Genomic DNA, 21,865 nt, shown 5'->3' on the forward strand with positions numbered 1-21,865 from the left:
TATTTTATATTTTTAAATATAAACTGCACCGAACAAATGCATTCAAGGTAAGAACCTGACCTGGGTACAAAGATTACAGAGAAGCAAAACACACGTTGTGCACATTCCTTATAAAACCATCCGTGAAAGTTAACTGTTACAGAATTCCAAACAGGATTCACACAGAACATTACTCAGTAGAAAGATGGAACAAGAGCCATTCATCTCTCTCAAAGCAGTTAAACACTGAACAAATGTTAGGTTACAGGACTGGGCTTTGCAATGTTAGCTCCTGACACAGCTCAGTCAGAAATGCAGGATCTGTGGAATCCCACGGGCAACAGAGAATTCCACCTTCTCCGCTGTACCCTGGGTGCCCCAAGCTGAGTCAGAAGACACCGGAAAAACCAAGCAAGAGGCTGGGAGATGATTTTGCAGCAGTGCCCAGGTGCTACAGGCACAAGCACCAAGTACTAGGTGAGCCAAAAAAACATTACGCGTCTTCATCACAGTGGAAGATGCATCAGTGCCAGAAGCAGCTCCATTATCCCATCTGCAATCTGCAACACCTCAGAAAACTTTGGCAAAAATTGGCTTTATCTTCTTGCCGCTGTTGCTGTGCAGCAGCAGAACCACCCACTTCTGCTTCTGCATCACCAGAGCAAAGGCACAGGTGCCTCAAGTGTCTGCTTCATTCTAGACCATTCTGCATGCAGACAGATCCCATGAAACCTTCTTCCTGGCCTTACTCGCAGACACGTACTCATGTGAACACCACCTTTTACCCTCTCAATTCCCCCATACTAGACCAAATACAAAATGGAAGGGAAATAACCTCTAAGCTCAGGTCAGATCCCATTTCCTGGCCGGCTGTATCAGTGCTCTCTCCACCAAACAAGGCAGTCTGAGATTTACTACTTTCCACAGAGGATCTACAATGATTTTACAATGAAAAACAAAACGGATGCGAGACATTTTGGATAAGACCTGGCTTAGGCTCGCTTTTACCAGCCTTTTGCCAGCAGCCAATAGGCAATGAAAGACTTAGAAGTGGAAAGAGGCAGACATGAAACGGCAAAACATTTTTCGTAAGTTAGAACTGACAGATTGCTTCTCCAAACCTCCATTACTCTATTCAATTTTCTTAAGAATTAGTTCTATTTCTGGGAATATTAACAAGAGACATTATCTAAGGGCCAGCATTGATGCTGTGTATGTACAGAACCCTGCGCTGTTTGGCAAAGCGACTTAAAACAGTCTGTGGAGGCATCTGTCCTTCCTCAGGTTGTTTGCGCTTCAGGAGACTGGTCAAGTAGGTTGTCAAACTTCTGGATTTTTCCTTTATTCTTTACCCTTTTCATTTCCTTTTCAACATAAATGCAGACTGTACATAGTATGTGAAACGCTATTACATTAAAGCAATATAGAGAAAGGTTATACTCATTCTAAAGCACACTTTTTTCCTTTAATACTGTAAAAATCTGTGTTGCTTTAGCAACGCTCTCACAGGGCCGCTCACTGAAACACGAGATGAGGCCTGCTTGTCTCTACAACTGCTTTCAGCTCAGCAGTTTAAAGTAAAAACATCCCTGCAAAAAATTCCATGACTTATTTCAAATGCAATTCTTTCAAGTCCATTTAAATAAACAGTGCTCAACGTCAGACGCAACGTGCTGGCAACAGTTTGTACAAAGGTAAAGGTGAAAAATATAATCTGGTTACAAAAGAAGTTAATGATGCTTTTCATAATGTTAATTTATCACCGTTCTAATGAGACGCTCTCTCTTAAACCATAAAGCATGCACTTGCTGTGTACTTCTATGCAATAACTGGTGGGTTTATAGCACTTCCTACCCTAGCATGGACAGTTAAGCTATTATACAGCAACTCAGCTGAGACGAAAGGTTATGCACGTTGTTTTAATGAAAAGATATTTTAGTTGCCTAGCTCCAAAAGAGCCAAGAAAGGTCAGTGATAAAATCACCGGCTTAGACTCTTTTGAACATAAATTCTGGCATGATAATATATGTGCCTCAGCAAAGCTACATGATTTTCCATGTAGGTTACTCATACATACTATGGCACTTGGACTCTCCTAACAGGTATTTAGTTACCTAGAACAACTAGGCTAAAAAACCAAAAGGTCTGCTAAAAATAACCATTTTTATTACAAAACACTTCTGTCCCAACCTTCAAACCCCTTAATTTTCGTAGAAGTTGCACCAAAACACATTTTCATCTCTTACAGAACTTGAATATGCTGCCTTTGACAATGATGCCCTGTTAAGTTCAGATCTCCACAGGTTCAGGAACAAAATAGCAGGCAACCTCACCTACCCTCAGCAAACCAAGCTGTGTCCTTAGTAATTACAACATGGATTACTGGTACTTGGGTATCCACGCTTTTGTTGGGCTACAGTCTCAGAAGGGTTTACACACGTTAAGAAAGAAGTCCCAAATGAATTAAAGGTGGTTTCCAGTGGTTGGGTAGCTTTTCCTCCACGTAAGGCATTATTCTCACATCTACTGTCCTGGTATCCAACCATACATTTTAATTCACTGCATTTGTTATTAAAAAGGAACATATGTATTAATCCAAAGATAAGAACAATGAAAGGAACACAAACAACAAACACTTAAAACAGGCCCATGTATTTTCATATAAACCTCACAATGCTACCAGCGTTTTGGTAGTTTCCTATTGCTTTCTTAACTCATCCGGACTACTGTGTATCACGAGGCTTTAACACAAGCAGCTTTGGGGAAGAAAGTTACATTTGGAAGGGAAAAGAAAGTTGTGACAAGTAAAAAAAAAAAAATAATCAAAGAAGCTTTTTTTTAAAAAACCCTTTACTTGCAAAACTAAGCAGCATGCTACCTTGTGATTGATACTTGAATTTTAAAAGACTAATTAGACCGAAATAAAAATAAAAACCTAAAAATGGCAATTCTATAAATAACGAAAATTTTGTTTTCACTAGACTTTAATGAAAAACATTTGGTAATTAAATACTTGCTACTGTTTCATTATGTTGATGAACTTTATTAGGGATAAAACTATAACAAAGTTCATCCTAAACCATTTTGCAATGCAAAATTATTTTCACTCGAGGAGTGTCTGAAATTGAATGCTAAGAATTACAAGCAATCTTCAGGAGTAGACACTCACGTTCATAAAACTTTATACATCTTTTGGAACTAAGATATTTATACTACTAAAATCGAACATGCATCACTTCCCATACATTCTGTTATCATGATTTATATTACATTATGTAACACCATTCTTCTAAACAGCAGCAGTTTTATCATACGTTTGCTCCATTTTCTTTGGATTTCTGATCTTTATCTTCGTTCTTCACAATATCCTTTAAAAGAAAAAAGGGAGAGGATAACGTGAGTTCAAGAAGCAATGTTTCTCGTGTGAACTGCAAAGCAGCACGAGACAGATTATCTTCCTGAAAAATTGAGGGGCAGAAATGAAATGTGACCTGAGCACTTCCGAAAAGAGGCACGAAAAGCATCCCAAAAAGCCGCACTTTATGTCCAAAGGTTTGGGAGCTGTTGGTTTTCTTAAAACTCATTTTACTGAAATACATCCACATAAAGTGAAATAATTAGGTTCGGCGTTGAAAATTATTCTTAACTGATCAAATGGAAGAGCAGGTTTGGACTATTGGGGACAGCCAAGATCAGGACAGGAAAACATGTAAGGTGGCTTTATATTTAAATTAATATTTAATGTAATTAATACATTTAAAAACCCCATTTTTTAACATTTTAAATACATTTAATATATTTTTAAAGTAAATTTTTAAAAAGTCGAAGAACACATTTCAAGCTTGAAAAAATATATTTTATTTCTTATCTTTAAATAATCAATATCACACTCAGCATCTTTTATATACGCTAAGCTGCTGCTGCCCTGAATGAATGTGAAAATTCATTTTTGCTCTGAAGTTTTTATTCTGATAATTTGGTCTACAGGAAGGCAGGATACAATAACAAAAAAACAGACTTAAACAATTCTAACCTGTTTAAGAACACTCTGTATGTCATCCATAACAGTAGCTAAATTTTTGATTGTCTTATTCAGCTGACCCTCAAACTGCAAATTTTTATCATCAGAGATCTTCAAATTTTCCTGCAGTTGGCCCAGGTCCTTTTTCACTTCTTTAAGCTCCGCAGACAGACTTTTGTTAGAATTCTCCAGCTGTAGTATGGTCTTTTCATCCTCATCTTAGGAAAAAAAAAGAAAAGTTATTCACTTCCACCGCCGTGTACTTTGCATCTTAATATTCCATTTACAGGCCAACAGCACAACTGCTAATTTTTAAAGAACATTACGTCCTGTGTGGGGGTTGGAACTAGATGATCTTTAAGGTCCCTTAGATGATCTTTAAGGTCCCTTCCAACCCTAACTACTATGATTCTATGATTCCCATTTCATAACACAATTCTGACTACGTATGGAAGTCTTACATTCAACTAGAATAAAAAGACAAAGCATTTCAGCATGGTGACAATGGTACACCACCACTTGGTGTGCAAGTTCAAAGGGCTCAAGAAATGGAAAATGTAAGTTTACGGTAATTAAACAACTAAGAAATTTAGATCACAAATATTACTCAAATTGATTTATCTACATCAAAAGTCTTAGCATCTTGTATTCATGTAAGTCAAAGTAACATCCCACCTGTTTTTTCTTCTAGTAACTGAAGCTTTTGTTCTATCTCTGCCCGCACCCTTTCGCTTTTCTCCAGCTTCTGCAAAAGGCTCCCAACATCCACCATCGCTCCATTGTACACAATGAGGCCCACGTTTTCTTCTATGGCTTTTGATTCTTGCTTTACAGTAGGGGATGGCAGCAATAATCTGTTTCCTGTAGTAAATTAAGTAGCGTTAGGAAATAATCATTCTGTCATTTTTTAGTTCTAGTGACCAATCTCAAAAGTTTCTTAAAAGAATCAATTCCTAAAACAATAAACTTGGACTCGGGTTTGCTGATCTCTCGTACTTCTCTCCTCCCTCCTTACTCTGGTCCCTCCCCACAAAAGGAGCACGGTTTTTCATGACATGTTTCTACGCCTGCTCTGTGCAGTAATTTATCTTCAAAACCCATGCTCTGTTCTGCCTACAGCACTGACTGACTGTGAAACTGCCGTGAATTAGAGATGTTCGTCAACATCTAACATTAACCTCTGCCCTCCTTCCTGTTCCAAGATATTAAGATTCATCCTACAGATGCACCCAGATGTGTTGGAAGCCAGAAATACTGTGATTTATGAACTGCCCAAGATGTACTTTTCCAAACTGGCAGGTTCCCTGCAGACCTGAATTAGTTTCTGCAAGAAAGTGTCTCAGAATTCTCATAATCATTTGCACAGAAACAATTCTCTGGACGTTTGTGGCATAAAAAAAAATTGATAATACTACCTAACATATCTTCCTGGAGCTCTTCAGACTCCTCTTGATTTTCTTCATCTTTAGAAGTGTCTGTCAGTCTTCTGTAGAAGCAAGATTCTCTCAACACTACTTTATTAAGTAGCTTCTTGACCTAAAACACAGCCGGGGAAGAAGTATGGTGTTACACAGACATTATTTTACCGAGACAAGAATGTTTTTACTTGGAAAACAGAGAGCAATTGTACAGCTTTTTGAACTCTAACAAACAGAAGCTTAAAACGGAAACAAGCTAGGGAAAAGAACCAGATATAATTGTGAGACAAAAGCTACGCAGACAATACACCACAGTAAGAGCTGCAAACCCCACCTTTTCACTCCAAGACAATTTTTAGAAGATGAAACTAGTATTTCATTGTAAATATGAAGTGGCTACAGAAAAATCAGGGCTCAAGCATATAAGCAACAGCCTTCAGAAGCCAAGCTGTATTCGTCCCATGTACAGCACTCCTGCAAAACTTTCAAAAGCCATTTCTATACAAGACCTGAGCACGTGACAGGTGTAGCCCGAGAGTGTACAGGATCTCCTCCATGTCCTTCTCCAGAAGATATCCACAATGACTTTGATCAAAATAAACGAAAGCCATCAGAAGATCCCTGTTAACAGTTACCATCTGCGTCTTGTCTTTCTCCTACAGGAAATTCATTATGGGATCGTTAGGAAGTTAAAATAGCATTTTAGCACCATCTACCAAACCCACGTAAACTTTTCAGTCAACAGAAGTTTTCCTCTGTTCATTTTATGGTTCCTCTCAGTCAAACAATTAACATAACTACACTTTACCTTATAAGCAAACATAAGAAAGCTATCTACGACAGGGCACCTTTTAAAAAAAACAAAGAAAATCAGAAACTTGTTTTATTCTTGCATTTATAAAGCAAGTTTAAATAACTTAATCTGAACTCTTAAAGCAAACTATTGACCTCATGACATAAGAAACGTCCATTTTCCTACAGGGAGATGTAAAAACATCACACAATGATTCAAAGCTTCACAGCTGAAAAGCCAGTTTATCATTCAAGCCAAGCTCTTGCTCTTCTTCTGTCAGAATCCAGCAGCTGAAATAAGTGATAAACCAATCCAACCTGCTGCCTCTTACGTGCCCATACAGCACTAGGCCCTCACACCTTTCTGACAGATCACTATTTCATAATAAGTTTTTCCAGCAGCTTCCACCCAATGAATTTGAAAATTAAGTGAAAGCAGGTTGCAAGCGCTGTACCCAGAGCTGTTCCACGTTCCCTAACTTCTATGCACACTTAATCTTTCAGTACAGAAGTGCTGAAGGAATCAAAGATTGCAAACAGGTCTTATAATGAAGCTAAGCTCTAATTGGGACAACTCTAACAAAGTTACAGGTAGTTGTTAAGAAAGGTGTTAATTACTTTGTCTTTAGTTGGCCTCTCTTTACAATGCCTATTTCCCTCTCTTCTGTCCTCCCGTTTGTTCATTTCCTCTTCATCCCGGTCTGTAAAATGGAAAGAAAATTCAACATACCCACAACAAACCATTCTATAACCATTATCTCAAATACATATGCTCATTGAAAAAGTTCACATAAACCCCCAAATATCTGAAATTAACATATTTCCTTAAAAAACAGAACAAAACGAAATGGCATCGAAGTGAGACCTGTTAAATCTTGATTTTTCTCAGGTCTTATTTTAACATAAGCCATTTGTAAGTTTTTTTACTTGTGTTTCTTTCCAACACAGAGGATAGAAGAGCTGAAACAAATGCTAACAAGGGCAAAATAAGTTCTGCTAACATCGCCATCTACATGGCATGCAGAAAATCACCACAGTTCCCCTAATGAGGGTTGGCAGAGTCTGCATTCAGCTCCGTTTACTCCTATTAGGACAAAACCAGTACTACTTACTCGGAAATATATCATAAAAATCACATCAACTATATAATTAGAGGCATGTGTTTATACCCACGCCTGAGTGAGGTATTACTGACATTATGATTTAGATCCTAGAAGTTACAAATCACATCACTTATTAGATGTGAATCACAAATAGCAGTTTTTTGTTTGAAGATGGGGAGGATATCTGAAATCGAGAGAGAAAGAGGAGTACGATGACTGCAGGGATGGATTACGGCATGCAGCTCCGTACCTTATATTCAAGTCTCTGGTCAGAGAATCACGCGCCAAATTCAGCTTTAAGCTCACCTTTCTTGTGAGGAAAACTTTGGGAAAAACTATGTATCGCACCACCTGGCTATTTTTGCCAACACGTTTCTGAGAACCAATCGCTTTCTCCTGCACCTCCACAGCAAGTTGGAATGTTCTCAGCAACTCTGGCTGGGAACAGCACAAGGACAGATGATGGGAAGTGGAAGCGCTTGTACAGAACAGACAAGTCCAGGGCACTCTCATAGCCAAATGATAGGCAAAGAAGAGTTATTTTCAAAACCACAGATTAGCACCAATTTTTTAAGGCTGGTACAGTACTCTGCCAAAAATAGAGCTGAAAATGCTAGGACTACAATACCTAAGCAGTTCAAACCCACATCTCTAGCAAATGAACTCTTCACAAAAGGACAGAACTCCCAAAGAAGTACAAACCAAAAAGCATACACCACGTCTCATGCCTTTCTGAATCTCTGAGCAGGGAAAGAGGGTTCCTGCTGCTCCCTGGAGACAGTGAAGCTCTGCAGCCCCTTTCCCCATTTCTTCAGACAAACACAACTCCACCCAAACAGAAACCAGCTCCTCATAACATCATGTAAAGCGCACCCCACGCTACGCCCTGGCCTAATAAAAACAAGATGACATTTCAGAATTGAGGAATAAGAAGTTAGGCACGTGAAAGTGGCTTGGTTTTTCAGAGGTGCTGAATACTCACATCTCCTACTGACTTCAATGGGAGTTGCGAGTGGTCTGCATTCTGAAAAAAATAAAACCACTTCTATACGCATGCCTCACTTTGAGCACCACAGCTAGTTTATGTTAACTGCGTTCATACAATGCCTAGCATAAAGGCACTTACATTTTAAGTAGTCTGGTCAGAATTACTAAAAGAAAATCAGTCTAGTAATGCAGTTTTAAACTGTCTGGTTCCAGAGCGTTCTCCAGCGTGAAACAACACATTCAGTGGCAATAAAAAAAACTTCAAAAGTCACAAAATTCATAATTCAAGATACCTTCATCTTCGTCTTCAGCATCTTCTGCCTCCATCGGATCATATTCTTCTTGATTATTGTCATCTTCAGTTTCTTCTTCATCTTTAGAATCTTCTTTCCTTTTATCTTCCCTCTGTAACAAAAGTTCCTAAAAATTTATCCAGTCAAAACCAAAAGAGGAAAGTAAAAACTTCACTACTATTCATTCAAAATTTGCATGTTTATATATAGTCACTTAAAAAAAAAACCTTCACAACTCTACGAGATACAGTTAAAATACCTCCAAATACACCTGTAAAGCTTTTAAATTGCTGAAAATGATTGAAGCATATTTAAACAGATCGAGTCAAATCAATGGACTAACAGTACAAGACTCCAGTTTTCAAAAGCAATACAGTTAAGTTGAAATAGAAACCAATAGTGATGCAGACAGGGCAGTACTTTCTATGAGCTAACTGCAAACCTTCTTTTCGTCTCTCTCTTCTTTTTTGTCTTTATCATCTCCAGATTTTCTCCTCTTAGGTTTTGGCTCATCTGTTTCATCATCTTTTTCTTCTTTTTTTTCTTTTCTCTCATCTTTTTTGGGTTTTTTGTCTTTTTTGTCCTCCTTCTCTGGGAGAGAAATCAGTGCTTTGTAAATTCTGACACCAAAATCTCTCTGAAGCATTTCATTGAAGAGTTCTGCAAACAGTGATACCTGCACATAAAGAGGGATGAAAGAAAACCATCAAAAAGTTTTAAACTGTACGTAAAAAACATATACAGTTATGATGAAACAGCAGTGGTTTAGGACCTAAGCTAGCTGAAAATCTGCACGTTTCTTCCTCATATCACACATCCTGCTAATTGTAAACCATGCACCAAGGACTGGGCAATTTTTTCTCAGTATTGCACAAAGAAACTAACTTGCTTAAATTTTATTTTACAATGACATCATGAACTTTTACAATTTAGGAATACTAGAGTTATCATACAGAATTAAAAAGAAACCAGAACGACTAACTGTAAGTAGCATAGTTACCTCAAAGGAATGTTCTTTATTGTCTTCTAATCTATAGTCCAGAAGAACACTAAGAGACATAATGCTACAGTCAAACTTCCCACTCTTTGCCGCCCAGTTAGGGTGTACAATGATCGCTGGTTCGTCAGGCAAGATGTATCGTCTCTCCCGACGCTGACGTTCCAGTTCTTCTTGACGCTTTCTTTCTTCTTCCTAAAAAGAGGCAAAAAATAACATACAGCATATTCCAAACCTGAACATTAAACCTATATATTAGTTCTTAGGACTCATTGCTTTGAAGAAAGTGAAGGGAAGCCTAAGCTGCGGAATCCAAAACGGAAGACATATAGAAATCACAGACCAGAATTTCTGGAATGCATACTGTGTCTGCTGCAGACACTCACCCAAGGTGACAGGGAACTTGAGCAACAGAAAGCAGGACATGCAGTGTTGTTCAGCTCACAGAGCAACGAGTACCTTCTGGCTGACTATCTTATGGTTCCAACCATAGCACATGTCCTCGACACAGGAAGGACTTCCGCTAGTTCACGTCAAAGAATGCTCAGCAAGCTAGCAAAGGAGTCCATGCTCCTGAGCAGTCTTTTGTTTGTTCAGGGGTATTTTAAGAGCTGTACAGCACAGTAAGCTTTCTTATTCCTCACAGAGGAAAAGTAAAGGCTTCATACATCATCTCCCCAAAGACACTCAACGCAGCTTTTCAAGTCACCAGGTGACAATTTACTCGACTCTTTTGATTACGAGAAATGCAGTCTCTATAGATAAAATTGATACAAATCAAAAAGGTTAAGAAAGGCTAAATACTGAGCAGCTTACTAATTGCCAGAAGAAATGTACCAGAAATCTTATGAGAATGGAAAAGCGTCATGGCGGAGCTTGTGCTTTTTAGAAAAGCAAGCACAACCAAAGCTCTCTCTCCTAACCTTAAAGCAAGCTGTGGAAAGAAACTCCAGGACAGCTGAAGCCCATCCAAGCTGTAGGAGAACGCAGCAGCTGACAGAATTAGCAAACACATGGGTCTTTGCTTGCTAATTAAAGAGATATAAAATTTCAAATCATCCCGTATTGGTTAACAGGTAACACATGAAAAGGCAAGTTTAAAAAGAACTAACACTGAATACACTTTCCTGACACTGATGGCCCTTTTCTGAGGTTGAGCTTCAGCTTTATTGCACTGATCTTTTTTGCTCTCATGAAATATCAAGAAAAGACTAAAAGTAGTAGTACTGAAAGCCAATACAACTGCAGTTGGCTTTCATGTAGGTTTAAGAAGTGGGGATCTTGTTAAGTGTATTCAACTTTCTCAAGCATAGCTTTTCTGGGGAGCTTGGGTTTTATTTTTCTGTACATTTAAGCTCTGACATTAATTCAGACACCCCTAGTGCAACTGCATATTTCGGCAGACTTTGCTGATATAAAGAAATTCAAACTTGCCCAGGTTTTGTGCCAATTCAACAGCTCAAGTTACAGGAAATGCTCCCAGCACAGTCACTTGAGAACTACATAATCCCAATAGAACTAGGCCAGTTCCTGTACTTCTTTACACATACATATACCAATTTTATACATAATTTTATGTAATTTAATAAGACTTAAACCTCTTTGTCATCTTCAGATTTCCTATCCTCCTCCTCTTCCTCTTCTTTCTCAGACTTCTCCAGCTCCTTCTGCTCTTCTTTTTGTTCCTCTACTTTCAGCTGCTTTGTCAGTCGAGCAATCAACTGAGATTTCAGTCCTTTAGAGCTAAGGGTTCGACTTTCTAATTCTTTGCGAAGGTCATTTACCTGATAAATAAAAACTCTGTAAGTGGCGTCAATCAGCGACATTGCAAAACATGCCATTAGCAGAAAAGGTGAAGTAAAAATTAAGTAAAAGCACTGAAAAGTCAATTGTATTTTTTAACTCTGCACTGAAAACCACTAAAACTTATCAATACAAAACATACCACATTTAAAGCTCTGTTCTCAAAGAACACCTTGCCCTTTTGAAGGACTTTTCACGGGGGCAAGGAAAAGATTTTACTACAGTAAAATAGTTTATCACTATTAATCCTTTTGAATAAATGTTTACGATGCCTTGTGACACATTTTTGTATAATTATTGCCTTTTTGATCTAACATTAGAGTATTTTATACATTGAATTTTTTTATGCAAGTAAGTATGACTAGATTAGTGCATAACTCTCATTTTCCAGTTAATATACTGTACGCGGTACACTTTAATTGTACAAAGTTCAAAAGCTCACAATAGCTTCAATCATCTGTATACACTTATTAAAATCAGGAGCCACAGTTTCACACTGTGATATCACACCTGATATCTACAGAAACATCAAGGAAGATAAAACACTACTGATAATGTTTTTCTCAGCCGAGGGAATATACAACTCTACATTCTATATACAGTTGTATATTATATATTAGATCATGCCTTAAAAATGAAAATGTACAACAGAATCAAATTCTAAGAAAAGTGCCAGTTACCTTCATTGTTTTTGGATCCAGTTTAGACCAGTGCGTAGGTGTAGAGATTTCTTTAGCTTCCCCATCATCCTTTTCCTCTTCGTCCTGACAAATAAAATTTAGAAATTATCATTCAGAAAGCTTGAAAGCATCTCAGTTATTTTTTAAATTCTGTTGCTGATCTGTGCAAGGTCACAACTGTTTCAGATAGTCTTCTCCTAAAGTTATTATTTAGACAAGTTCACACACACATTCTACCACTTCATAAATGATCACAGTGCCACTCAGCCAATACAAGCCAGATCTGTGGAACACAAAAGGGTGATAAGCAACACCACAAAGAATATCGGGGTTACACAGACACTGCTGGTCTCCATTAACCTCGCAGTGTGTGATCTTCCCCCAGATTTTAAATCCCCCAAATTACTCTTTGTTCAGTCAGACCTTCTCTTATTCCAAGATGTTGATCAGCCACATGGCCTGAAATTCAGATGTTTCAGACTAGCGTTTGTTCAATTTCCAATACCACAATTAGAACTGGCCACAAGAGAGAATTTAGAAATTTTAGAAAATGGCAAAATGTTTAAAGACAGCTATTCATGAACTGCATCTCACTCAACAACTGGTCCCAGATTCCAGCAACTACGTCTATGATAAAAAATTTTCTGAGCATCAGGAGCACAATTTAATTCCGTTTGTGGTATCAGCATACACATTTAAAGTTAGTGAACTAGCTGAAACAAAAATAAAAACCAACATCCACTACACTGCTGAAAGCTGGTTTACCAGTCATTGTTACCAGTTATGTTCCTCCTATGTATGTATGTTGTGTAGTATGTGGTGTGCATTTTGTGCCTGTGTTCCTGTGCCTGTGAGAAGCAGAAATAGAAAAAGGGATTAGCGTTCAGTGCCTGTTCTCCATCAGCCTCCTTGCGTTCACCCTGAAGCTTCTCGACCAGCTGCTGCTTGTATCCTCGGGAGAGGGTTTCCCACTCTGAGCGGGTGGGAAGGCAATGCCAAACATCCGGGAAAAATAAAACCACTGTCTCCACATGAGCTGGAACTGTACGCCCCTTGTGGGTCTCCTCAGGGCGATGGTAGCGAATCTCTGCAAAACGGTACCTGTTGCAAGGGAAGAAGCATGTTGGAAAAAAAATTCTACAATACATTTTAAAAGAGCCTAGATCACTTGTAGCACATCAAGTAAAGAAACTTTGCTGCAAGACCTTGAAGTTTATCTAAAGAAAAAAATTATGGAAGCCATATTTTCTCTTTTGGCACGTTTGTAAAAAGGTATCACAACTGAGAAGGAGGAAAAGCAACAAAATTCTTTTTTATACAACTCGTTTAGCACACATAGTTTGACCGTGCAGATAACGGTTGTGGAAGCACTTTAAATTTAGCATACGATAAGCTTTCCTAGTAAAACCATAAGGAGTGTTAACACAGGACTCATCAAGAGAAAATATGGCTATATAATGAACGGCTATTTATTTATAACAAAAGAACAATGAAATGAAGTTCTCTTGACGATCTTCTCCAGCTATGCACAAAATGAAAAATATTTTCAATGCACATCCATTAAAAAAATTACAGCATAACACGTCAAAATAAATCCAGAATTTTTAATTAGTTCTTAATGCAGTATTCAGCAGAGTTGGCACCAACCAAGCTTATTACAAAACAGAAATCCTTTGAGCAGTTTACCTGCACTACCAAGAGCAGCCGACAAAGAAAAAGAGGTTTTACCATCTTTTCTTTTAAAGTTCTGGTAACAGACAAGTATTTCTACAGCGCACTTTGCTTTGCAGTACGGTACTTACCATTGCGTGCACACACTTAAGTCAATCCCTGTAAGAGCCTTGCAACAACGAATTGCCGTCTTTATCAGCACGGAAGGGTCCTTTTCTGGATCAGGTCCATCCAGTGATGGGGACCAGTGTCCTCCAATAGCCATAGCTTCATCTTTGCCTTTCATACCCACTAAAAACTAGACAAAAAGAGTCTTCTGAATGTTCCCCTGCTAGGGGTAAAGAATCATTTTCCAAAGCACAAATAATATTTCACAGCACACAGTGAAATCTCCAAGTAAATCGTCACATTGCTTTGCAATCTGGAAATGAAGGTCAGTCAAGAAAGAGTTCAGTTATTTTTTTCCACAGAGTATTTCGGAAATGGAATAGGTTTAAAACATCATCACTCCTTCTTGTCTGCAAGACTTTGAGTTTCTTTATCGGTATAGGCTTGTACCTTAGCAATCAAAAGCTTTCTAACACAAAAGACAAACAGATACTAATTAAATGGTGTCTGAATTCCAACACGCATTTATAGATGCTCCTCTTTAAAAGTGATATAGCAAAGCTGCTCGTGGTAAGATCACAATAGCGCTACATCTATAAATTCAAGTAGTTCCATTTGCTTTAAGATGCTGGAGTTTGACTGGAAAACAAGCCTGCGTTTTCCTGAAACACCCTAGGACTTAAAGGTTGTTCAGTTTAACAGGAGTTAAATATCATTTAATACAGTGGTTACTTAACTGTTGCTTCATTTGTATTCTCTTCACAGCTGAACCCTTAAAAAAATAGCTTAAGTGCTTTTAAAAAGAGGCCAACAAGTTAATTATTAAATAATTAGTATAGGTTTATCCAAATATCTGTTGTTTGAATTCAACTAAGCTGAAAGCAGCAAATATAAAAGCACTGAATATGGAAACTCCTATAAAGTGGAAAAATTATTGACATAAATTAGGTCTCTTCAGAGGAACAATGAAGCCATTATTTAGCTGCCTACAAACTCCTCCCTTATTGAAAAATATTTTAAGGCTCTAACACCAACCTTTATTGCCAAAAGTGTCTGGCACAGAGGCATATTTACCTTTACAAGTCTGGCAGGATGCTGAAATCCATCACGAAGCTCTTGAGGATCTTCAGCCAGCGCACATGACTTGTGATAGAGATCTTCCATACTAGGACTAGCCATCAGCATCACCTGTGGTAGAAGTCAGAGCAGGCTGGTGAAGGTCTCCACTATGGTAAACAACGACCACAACTTGCTAATATATCCATTCCCATGTTCCTTAACGTCACAAACATTAGAATGAGTGAAGGTAAAATAAAATGGTAGAAAGAAGTGTTCAAATGTCTGCCTAGAATCAACTTCAATCTGTCCCATATGGGTGCAATGTGTGATCTTATTAAAAAAATAAATTGTAAGCACATAAAAGCAAGATGCTTCGCACATTATCCCTACACGCCCAAATACCTACACCAAAAGCAGCACGCTGAGTATGTGCCTGGAAACAGACTCCTTCCACTCCATCACAATCAGAAAAGAACTGACCAACACATTCATCCGCATCCTCACAGCATCCTGTCAGCCCAGTCATACGCCTTATATCCTATACAGGTTAATGGATGTTATGTCTCAGTTACTGACTATATTTTGAAGCTTAACCTTCTGAAAGAGAGCTCTTGCTCTGCATCAACACACTGAAAATACCTGTCTCATACTAGACTCAAGGCTTCAAAGTTTTTATACTGAGAACGTAAGTAAAGTCTTTCCAAGATACAGGGGATAAAGGCAGTTTTGTTTCTAAACCTGTCTTTAACATGAAATACTTCTAAATCAGATCAACCTAGAACTCTGAGACCTATTTTACTGAAAGAGATTTTAAATGGAATGGGGTTTAGGAAGATGTTTTGACACTGAGGTCTTTTACACATCATTAGGGACCCTCATGCAGCATTTTTTGACGTTCAGATAGTCCTAATACGCTCAATATTTCAAAAAAGTAATAAATACTGAGATGAATCTGAAAGAAGAAAATATCATTACACAGAAGGGCATGAACTGCACACAAAGTATCCTTGAAGAAAAAATAAAAGGGCTCCATTAACAGTTAAGAATGAATTGCCCAAGAAATACATTCTCAGCTCTGGCAGGAGTTGGCTTTCTTCCCTATAGCCAGTCCAGTGAAACCAGGTGCAGAAAACAGAAGAGACACCTCGGTAAAAACAAGATTTAGGACAGCTCTGGTAACAGAAAATCAAACTGAATTACAGTCGTAATTCAAGCTCTACACAGTGGCTCTTAATTGAAAAGTTGAAAATGCTGTATTTTGCTCAAATTGCTGCAGAATACTTTCAGTTCAGGTAAACGCACTTTTTCACCCTGCTGGCAAAAAAACAATTTCTAATGAATAGTCATAACACTGGAAACCTGTACAAACCTTTGCGCTGTACAGATGATCAGCATCAGGTGGGTCAAGCACAGCGGTGTTTTTATCTATAGGATCTACTTCCCTATGCATGACGTAGAAATTACAGTAGTTTCCCAGCTGAAATGGTCTAGACATAGGAAAGGCATCCACCCACGTAAACTGAGCATCAAAGAAATCGCTTGGGATGTACAAGTTCTGGTAACGTCTCCTCAGCTCCATCATATCACAGCTCCGGCTGAAATAAACAACATCATTTCAAAGATGCAATGAAAGAACCATTAATAAAGCACAAATTAAGAAGTATATCAATTGGAAATACAACAACTGTATATTTAATACTATATATATGAAATTTAAAGAGTGATATATTTAAGATAGAGTGTCATGGATTGAAGTTTTAGGAAGACATTTTGACACTGAAGTCTTTCACAAACCGTAAGTGCCCTCGATGCAGCATTTTTTGACATCCAGATAATCTCTATACATTCAATCTTACAATAAAGCAATAAATATTGAGATGAGTCAAAAAAAAAAGACCCTTGAAATTAAAAAAAAAAAAAAAAAAAGAAAAAAGCTCCATTAACAATTCAGAATGAATTGCCCAAGAAATACATTCAGAGACCTGGCAGGAATAACTACTGAACACTCTTCCAGTTAAGGTGCCAGCGTATTAGGGGATATTTATTAAACAGGGTTATAATGGTATTTTGCAGTGGCATTCAAAAGTAACAAAGAACCAAGAAGTTGTTTATCATACAAGGTTTTCAGCCACTACATATTTGATCTTTCTTTAATGTTAAGGTGGTTATTTAATGCTCATTTACACACTCACGTTTACAAGGCTCATGGTAACCTGTGCCCACAATCAGTGATAGGTAGGTAAACATCTGGCACTATAAACATACCAGTCCAATGAAAACTTTGAAAACTGAACCGTATAACGAGGAACAACACGTCGTGGTCTTCGAGGTGACCTCTCCCTCTCTCGTCTGGGTGATCTCTCTCTGGAGCGTTTTCTCTGAGGTGATCTTTCCCGGGACCTACGTCTCTCGCGGTCTCTTTCACGACTTAAAAAATGAATACAAGATACAAATATTTTTATGTGTTCATAACACAAGCAGCTTTCCAGCACAACAGAAGCTAGAGGTGTCACTGATCTCATGAAAAAAGAGAGGTTTCTCATAGTTTATTTCAGTACGTACTCTCTTTACAAGAGAAACTGATGATGCAATTCCTTCAGTTCAGATAGACAAGAACTCTTCACTAGTATCTAACAGTAAAGTCACTTGTGGGCATTGCTGACTCACTCTGGAGCAAGCAGCTCAGCTCTGAAAACAGGCCTTTAGAGAATGCTTTGATTATAATCTAGTTTTCAATTTACCTCCTGTCATCTTTTCGGTTTGGCATAGGGTCTCCTCCCCTGTCATTCCTCCCGGAAAACCTGGATGGTGGGTCTAATCTCCGAGCTGGCTGAGGCTGTGAAACCAGACGAACAGGGGGCTGTAACAAACCACCTGGAACAAAAATTTTCAAGATCAATACACAATAGGGAGCAACCATCTACACTTCACAAACATTGCTGCTTTACAGTAGTTTCATTCGTGTGTATTTTCTGACCTAACTCTAGAGTCAAATAAATCTGTTTATTAATAACACCTACTCCAAGAAACTCAAGAGACCTACACTTTTTTTTACTGATGCAAACAGACTCTAATTAGAGAAACTGGTTTAAAGCATCTCCTTACTATGGAAGCTAACACAGCCTAAACACATAGAAGCTATCACAGTAAAGCCTTTTCTCGGAAAAGTAATTTGTTTTGAGAAAGATATACTAACTACTCATTGAATTAAAGAAAACCCAAAACTTCTTTTTAAGTTATTCATAGGTAAAAACACTCAGCTTCCAGGAATATTCTTAAATCAATTTATTACACTGCTGCAACTCCCCAGCAAATACGTTTGCTGTCTCAAGACGACAAACCAACTGATTGTAAATGGGAACAAACGTTACTGAACACCAATGAACAACCAGGACTAATTAGTTTGTAATAAGCATTTATCCAAAACAGTTCTGCATACGTGTTATCTTCAAGTTTCCCATTGCTTTTAAGTGTGGGTAAACCAAATCTTATCTTATTATCAATCTTATTACTGATTCTTCAGCCTCTCAAAGTTCTCATGACCCCACAACAACCTTGCTTTCAGATTTGCCATGTTTGGCAGCATTTCTTCTCTCAAATGCCAACTTGGCAACACAAATATAGAAATAATAGTTTTAACAATACAACTGTGAGAAACACTGAATTTGCTTTTATATTATGAAATCTTAGTAGGAACAGGAGTCCTCAGGAATGTCACTGACCAAGTGATTCTTGAGCTATTGCAGACAACGTGCCTTGCATAGAGCTGCAGGAAGGCGTATATTCAAACTGGAAATTCTATACGGTCCTTTTTGTATTATTTAGTCTGAAGATTAACGTAATAGTTTAACAAAAAAGCAGTAACCACTAGCACCACAATAAAATAAGAACTAAGCACCAGAAGGACTACAATAAACTTTGTGCCTGAAGGAGTACCTTTCTGCTGTGGCTGCTGCAGCAATGGCTGAGGCTGTGTCTGCAGCAAAGGTGTGATTGAAGCTGCTGATATCTGTGCCTGCAACAAGGACTGTGGCTGCGGCTGTGCCTGAACACCAAATGCCGTCTGTTGCGCAATGGGCTGAAGAACTGCCGGAGGAGTCTTCAGTAACGGCTGAGCTTGCGTCTGGTTCTAACAGAAGAGAAAATTAATTGAGAGTGAGCTTGAACCAGAAGCAGTCACTAGAAGATACACTGGGTCACCTCACATACCTGATTGGGAAGTGTCTGGATCCTTTGTGCATTCCATTTGAACGGCATATTAGGATTGTAAGTAGCTTCTACCAAAACTCTGTCACCCACCTGAGGTGTCTTTCCTTTAACAGCACTGCAAACATCACAGAAAATGTACTGAGAGTTGTATTTAGCTATCTGTAAATTTGCAATTTACATTTAAAAGTTTAAAGAAAGTAGAAAAAGATCATTTTAAAAAGCTTATATGAACAGCAACTACCCCAAAATTCAGTGAAAGTATCATCTGCTTTAGTTTGGAGTATTCACAAGAATTTAATTCCCATCTCCGTCCCAAAAGCAGTTCCCTAAACAGTGCTAAATTAAGGTAGGCTGATAGCACATTATATGCATTTAATCACCTAAAAGTTCTGCAATTTCATACTATAAGGAGCTTAATATCTTCTGAGTCTCCGGGATTTGGGTTTTGCACTAAGAAAACTCAAAAATTCACATAAAAGAACTCAGATCTAGTGGCTATCAAGTTACTTGACCATCTGACTTCCAGTGTTGACCACAAATACTAACTGCAGGCGCTATGAGTGGAGTCACAGGACTAGAATGCAAGAATCTAAGCCTTTTATTTAGCGAAGGTATCACAGGGTATATCTGTAGGCAAGTATTTACATCTTACCTAAGTTGAAAAAAGACATCTTCATCCACAAATCCAAATGTATCATGTAGTTTAGTAACTACCCCAGTGAAAACACGCTGCTTTTGTGGTTGAGTTTGCTGTTGACTCGACCGGGGTGCTGGGTAAGAAACGGTTATCTGGGCTGCCGGCTGAGGAGTAGACAGGCTAAGACTGGTAGGGAGCGCAACAGCTGGCTGTAAGCAAAATAAAGCAAACTATAAATTTATAACCAGCTGACACACCAACAAGGAACAGTTCCTTTACACACATAGACATGAGCTCAAAACGTCTCTAAAGCGATTTTTTGGAACAGATATTTTCATAACATGGATGTTTTATTTTTTATTTTGTGGAGTTTGGTTTTGGTTTTTTTTTTTTTAAATTATTTTTATTCTGTACTTTGAATGAAGACTGGCTTTGTTTATTGTTTTATTTTTAAAAAGTTTACTTCCCCAAAATATGCACAGTGCCTACAAAAAGTATGGTTTACAGGCTCGTATACAGTGGGCCTGAGGAAGAGATAAAGCCCTAACTTTGGTGGGAAAATACACTTATTCTCCATTTACTTCCCAATTGTGGTGCTAGAAGTCAGCAAAGGATGAGGTTAACACAAACCTTTCCTTAATTCAACCAGGCTTCCCTTCTTACCAAAGGAGAACACAGAAAGATAATGTCCTTAAGTAAGTGCAAACTTAAGTGTGTTAAATGGTTGCATGAAAGCTGGGGAGAGGTTCCTTATCAAGTAACTCAAGGTAACTAAGCTGAAAGAGGGGAGATTTAGATGAGAGATTAGAAAGACTTTTTTTCAGTGAGGTTGGGGAGGCACTGGCACAGGTTGCCCAGGGAAACTGCAGCTGCCCCATCCCTGGAAGTGTTCAAGGCCAGGGTGAGGCTTGGAGGAGCCTGGTGCTGTGGGAAGTGTTCCTGTCCATGGCAGGAACAGGGGTTGGAACTAAATGGGCTTTAAGGTCCTTTCCAACCCAATCCATTCTATAATTCTGTGCTTCAAACCTGTCAAGCACAGCAGGATTCTTTTTAAACCTCTCTATACACGCACTGCAATACTGTTAACAGTTAAACTCATTCTCAAACAAGAAAAAGATTTTCCTAGTTTGCTACTGCAAAACCACTGAACACTTGAAGTTCAAACAAACAAAAAAAACCTGTAATGAACAGTCACATCCCCTTCAAAAAAGGAAAAGTGGTTGCCGTTAATTTTTTAATCCAAGGTTATGCATATTTTAACATCTGGATAAATTAAACCTGTACCAATAAGATGTCCTTATTAGCTCATTTTACAGATTAAGCTACCCAAGACATCACAAATTTGCACTCTTGAGTTATCTGTGTTTGGGGATGAAGACCAAACAATAAAACCAAACTAACCTGAGTTAAAAGGGTCTGCTGAGGTTGCTGCAACTTAAAATAAATAAGTTATAAATCAATTTTAAATGCTTAAGGAAATTGTACAATTTTATGTCGTCTTTACGAGTAAGATTTTTTGCTTAATCTGGGTCAGTTAATAGTCCTTTGAGGTTTGGTCACTTCAGCAGTTTGCGTATGCATAAAATCGTGCTCATGTGGTTAATTTTAAGATTGTATAATCTGGGTTTATTCAGCAAGCAGAAATGCTGAGGGTTTTGTAACTGAAAGTTAATAACAATACCAAAAACGTTTTGGCAGCTGGAGAAGCTTAGGCCTGTAATTTCCATGTCCTTTTATTCTTTTTCAAAATCCTGTTAAGTTCAAAGACCATAAAAAAAAAAAAAACGTAAAAGGGAACTTTTTTTGGACAGAATCTTTCCAGTAGTTAAAATACACGGCCCTGTTTAGAACAAAGTTTAGTAGGAATCGTATACACGTGGAATTGTATGTATTTTTAGATTTCCTTTTTGCATGAAAGTAGGCAGGCTCCCATTGTGGATACGTCTCTCCAAGTTTATGAACTTCAAGCTCTCTTTCACTACAAAAAAATATTACTTAGTTTCTTTAACAACTTCCCATATGAGGATGATTTCGGAGACAAATCCTACAAGACACACAACCAACATTATTCTTAGTTATTTCTGATGTACACAGTAAGAATCAAGACA

General features: G+C 38.1%; 1 protein-coding gene and 1 non-coding gene across 5 annotated transcripts in view; both read right to left on the minus strand.

The window, feature by feature from the left end:
* Positions 1 to 2,128: 2,128 nt before the first annotated feature.
* Positions 2,129 to 21,865, minus strand: part of CCAR1 (cell division cycle and apoptosis regulator 1) — a 28,369-nt gene continuing 8,632 nt past the window's right edge. The window contains exons 5-26 of one of the 4 annotated variants that reach the window (XM_054071533.1): positions 21,159 to 21,185; positions 19,773 to 19,966; positions 19,121 to 19,235; positions 18,848 to 19,040; positions 17,653 to 17,785; positions 17,177 to 17,338; positions 16,281 to 16,506; positions 14,927 to 15,040; positions 13,876 to 14,042; positions 12,964 to 13,174; positions 12,074 to 12,157; positions 11,189 to 11,374; positions 9,594 to 9,785; positions 9,036 to 9,269; positions 8,594 to 8,705; positions 8,296 to 8,337; positions 6,829 to 6,911; positions 5,928 to 6,074; positions 5,416 to 5,536; positions 4,676 to 4,861; positions 4,013 to 4,218; positions 2,129 to 3,347 (exon numbers count right to left, since the gene is read on the minus strand). In XM_054071533.1, coding sequence (XP_053927508.1) covers positions 3,288 to 3,347; positions 4,013 to 4,218; positions 4,676 to 4,861; positions 5,416 to 5,536; positions 5,928 to 6,074; positions 6,829 to 6,911; positions 8,296 to 8,337; positions 8,594 to 8,705; positions 9,036 to 9,269; positions 9,594 to 9,785; positions 11,189 to 11,374; positions 12,074 to 12,157; positions 12,964 to 13,174; positions 13,876 to 14,042; positions 14,927 to 15,040; positions 16,281 to 16,506; positions 17,177 to 17,338; positions 17,653 to 17,785; positions 18,848 to 19,040; positions 19,121 to 19,235; positions 19,773 to 19,966; positions 21,159 to 21,185 — 3,195 coding nt within the window. In that variant the 3' untranslated portion in view covers positions 2,129 to 3,287. Of the gene's footprint in view, positions 3,348 to 4,012; positions 4,219 to 4,675; positions 4,862 to 5,415; positions 5,537 to 5,927; positions 6,075 to 6,828; positions 6,912 to 8,295; positions 8,338 to 8,593; positions 8,706 to 9,035; positions 9,270 to 9,593; positions 9,786 to 11,188; positions 11,375 to 12,073; positions 12,158 to 12,963; positions 13,175 to 13,875; positions 14,043 to 14,926; positions 15,041 to 16,280; positions 16,507 to 17,176; positions 17,339 to 17,652; positions 17,786 to 18,847; positions 19,041 to 19,120; positions 19,236 to 19,772; positions 19,967 to 21,158; positions 21,192 to 21,865 lie in introns of all 4 variants that reach the window. The other 3 variants (XM_054071532.1, XM_054071535.1, XM_054071536.1) reach the window with 3 other exon arrangements.
* On the minus strand, positions 14,191 to 14,254 carry LOC128852781 (small nucleolar RNA SNORD98). Its single transcript, XR_008450833.1, has one exon. It is a non-coding gene; the product is annotated as a small nucleolar RNA SNORD98 (small nucleolar RNA).

Source organism: Cuculus canorus, chromosome 7 (genome assembly GCF_017976375.1).
Source record: "Cuculus canorus isolate bCucCan1 chromosome 7, bCucCan1.pri, whole genome shotgun sequence".
In the NCBI taxonomy this organism is placed as follows: Eukaryota; Metazoa; Chordata; class Aves; order Cuculiformes; family Cuculidae; genus Cuculus; species Cuculus canorus.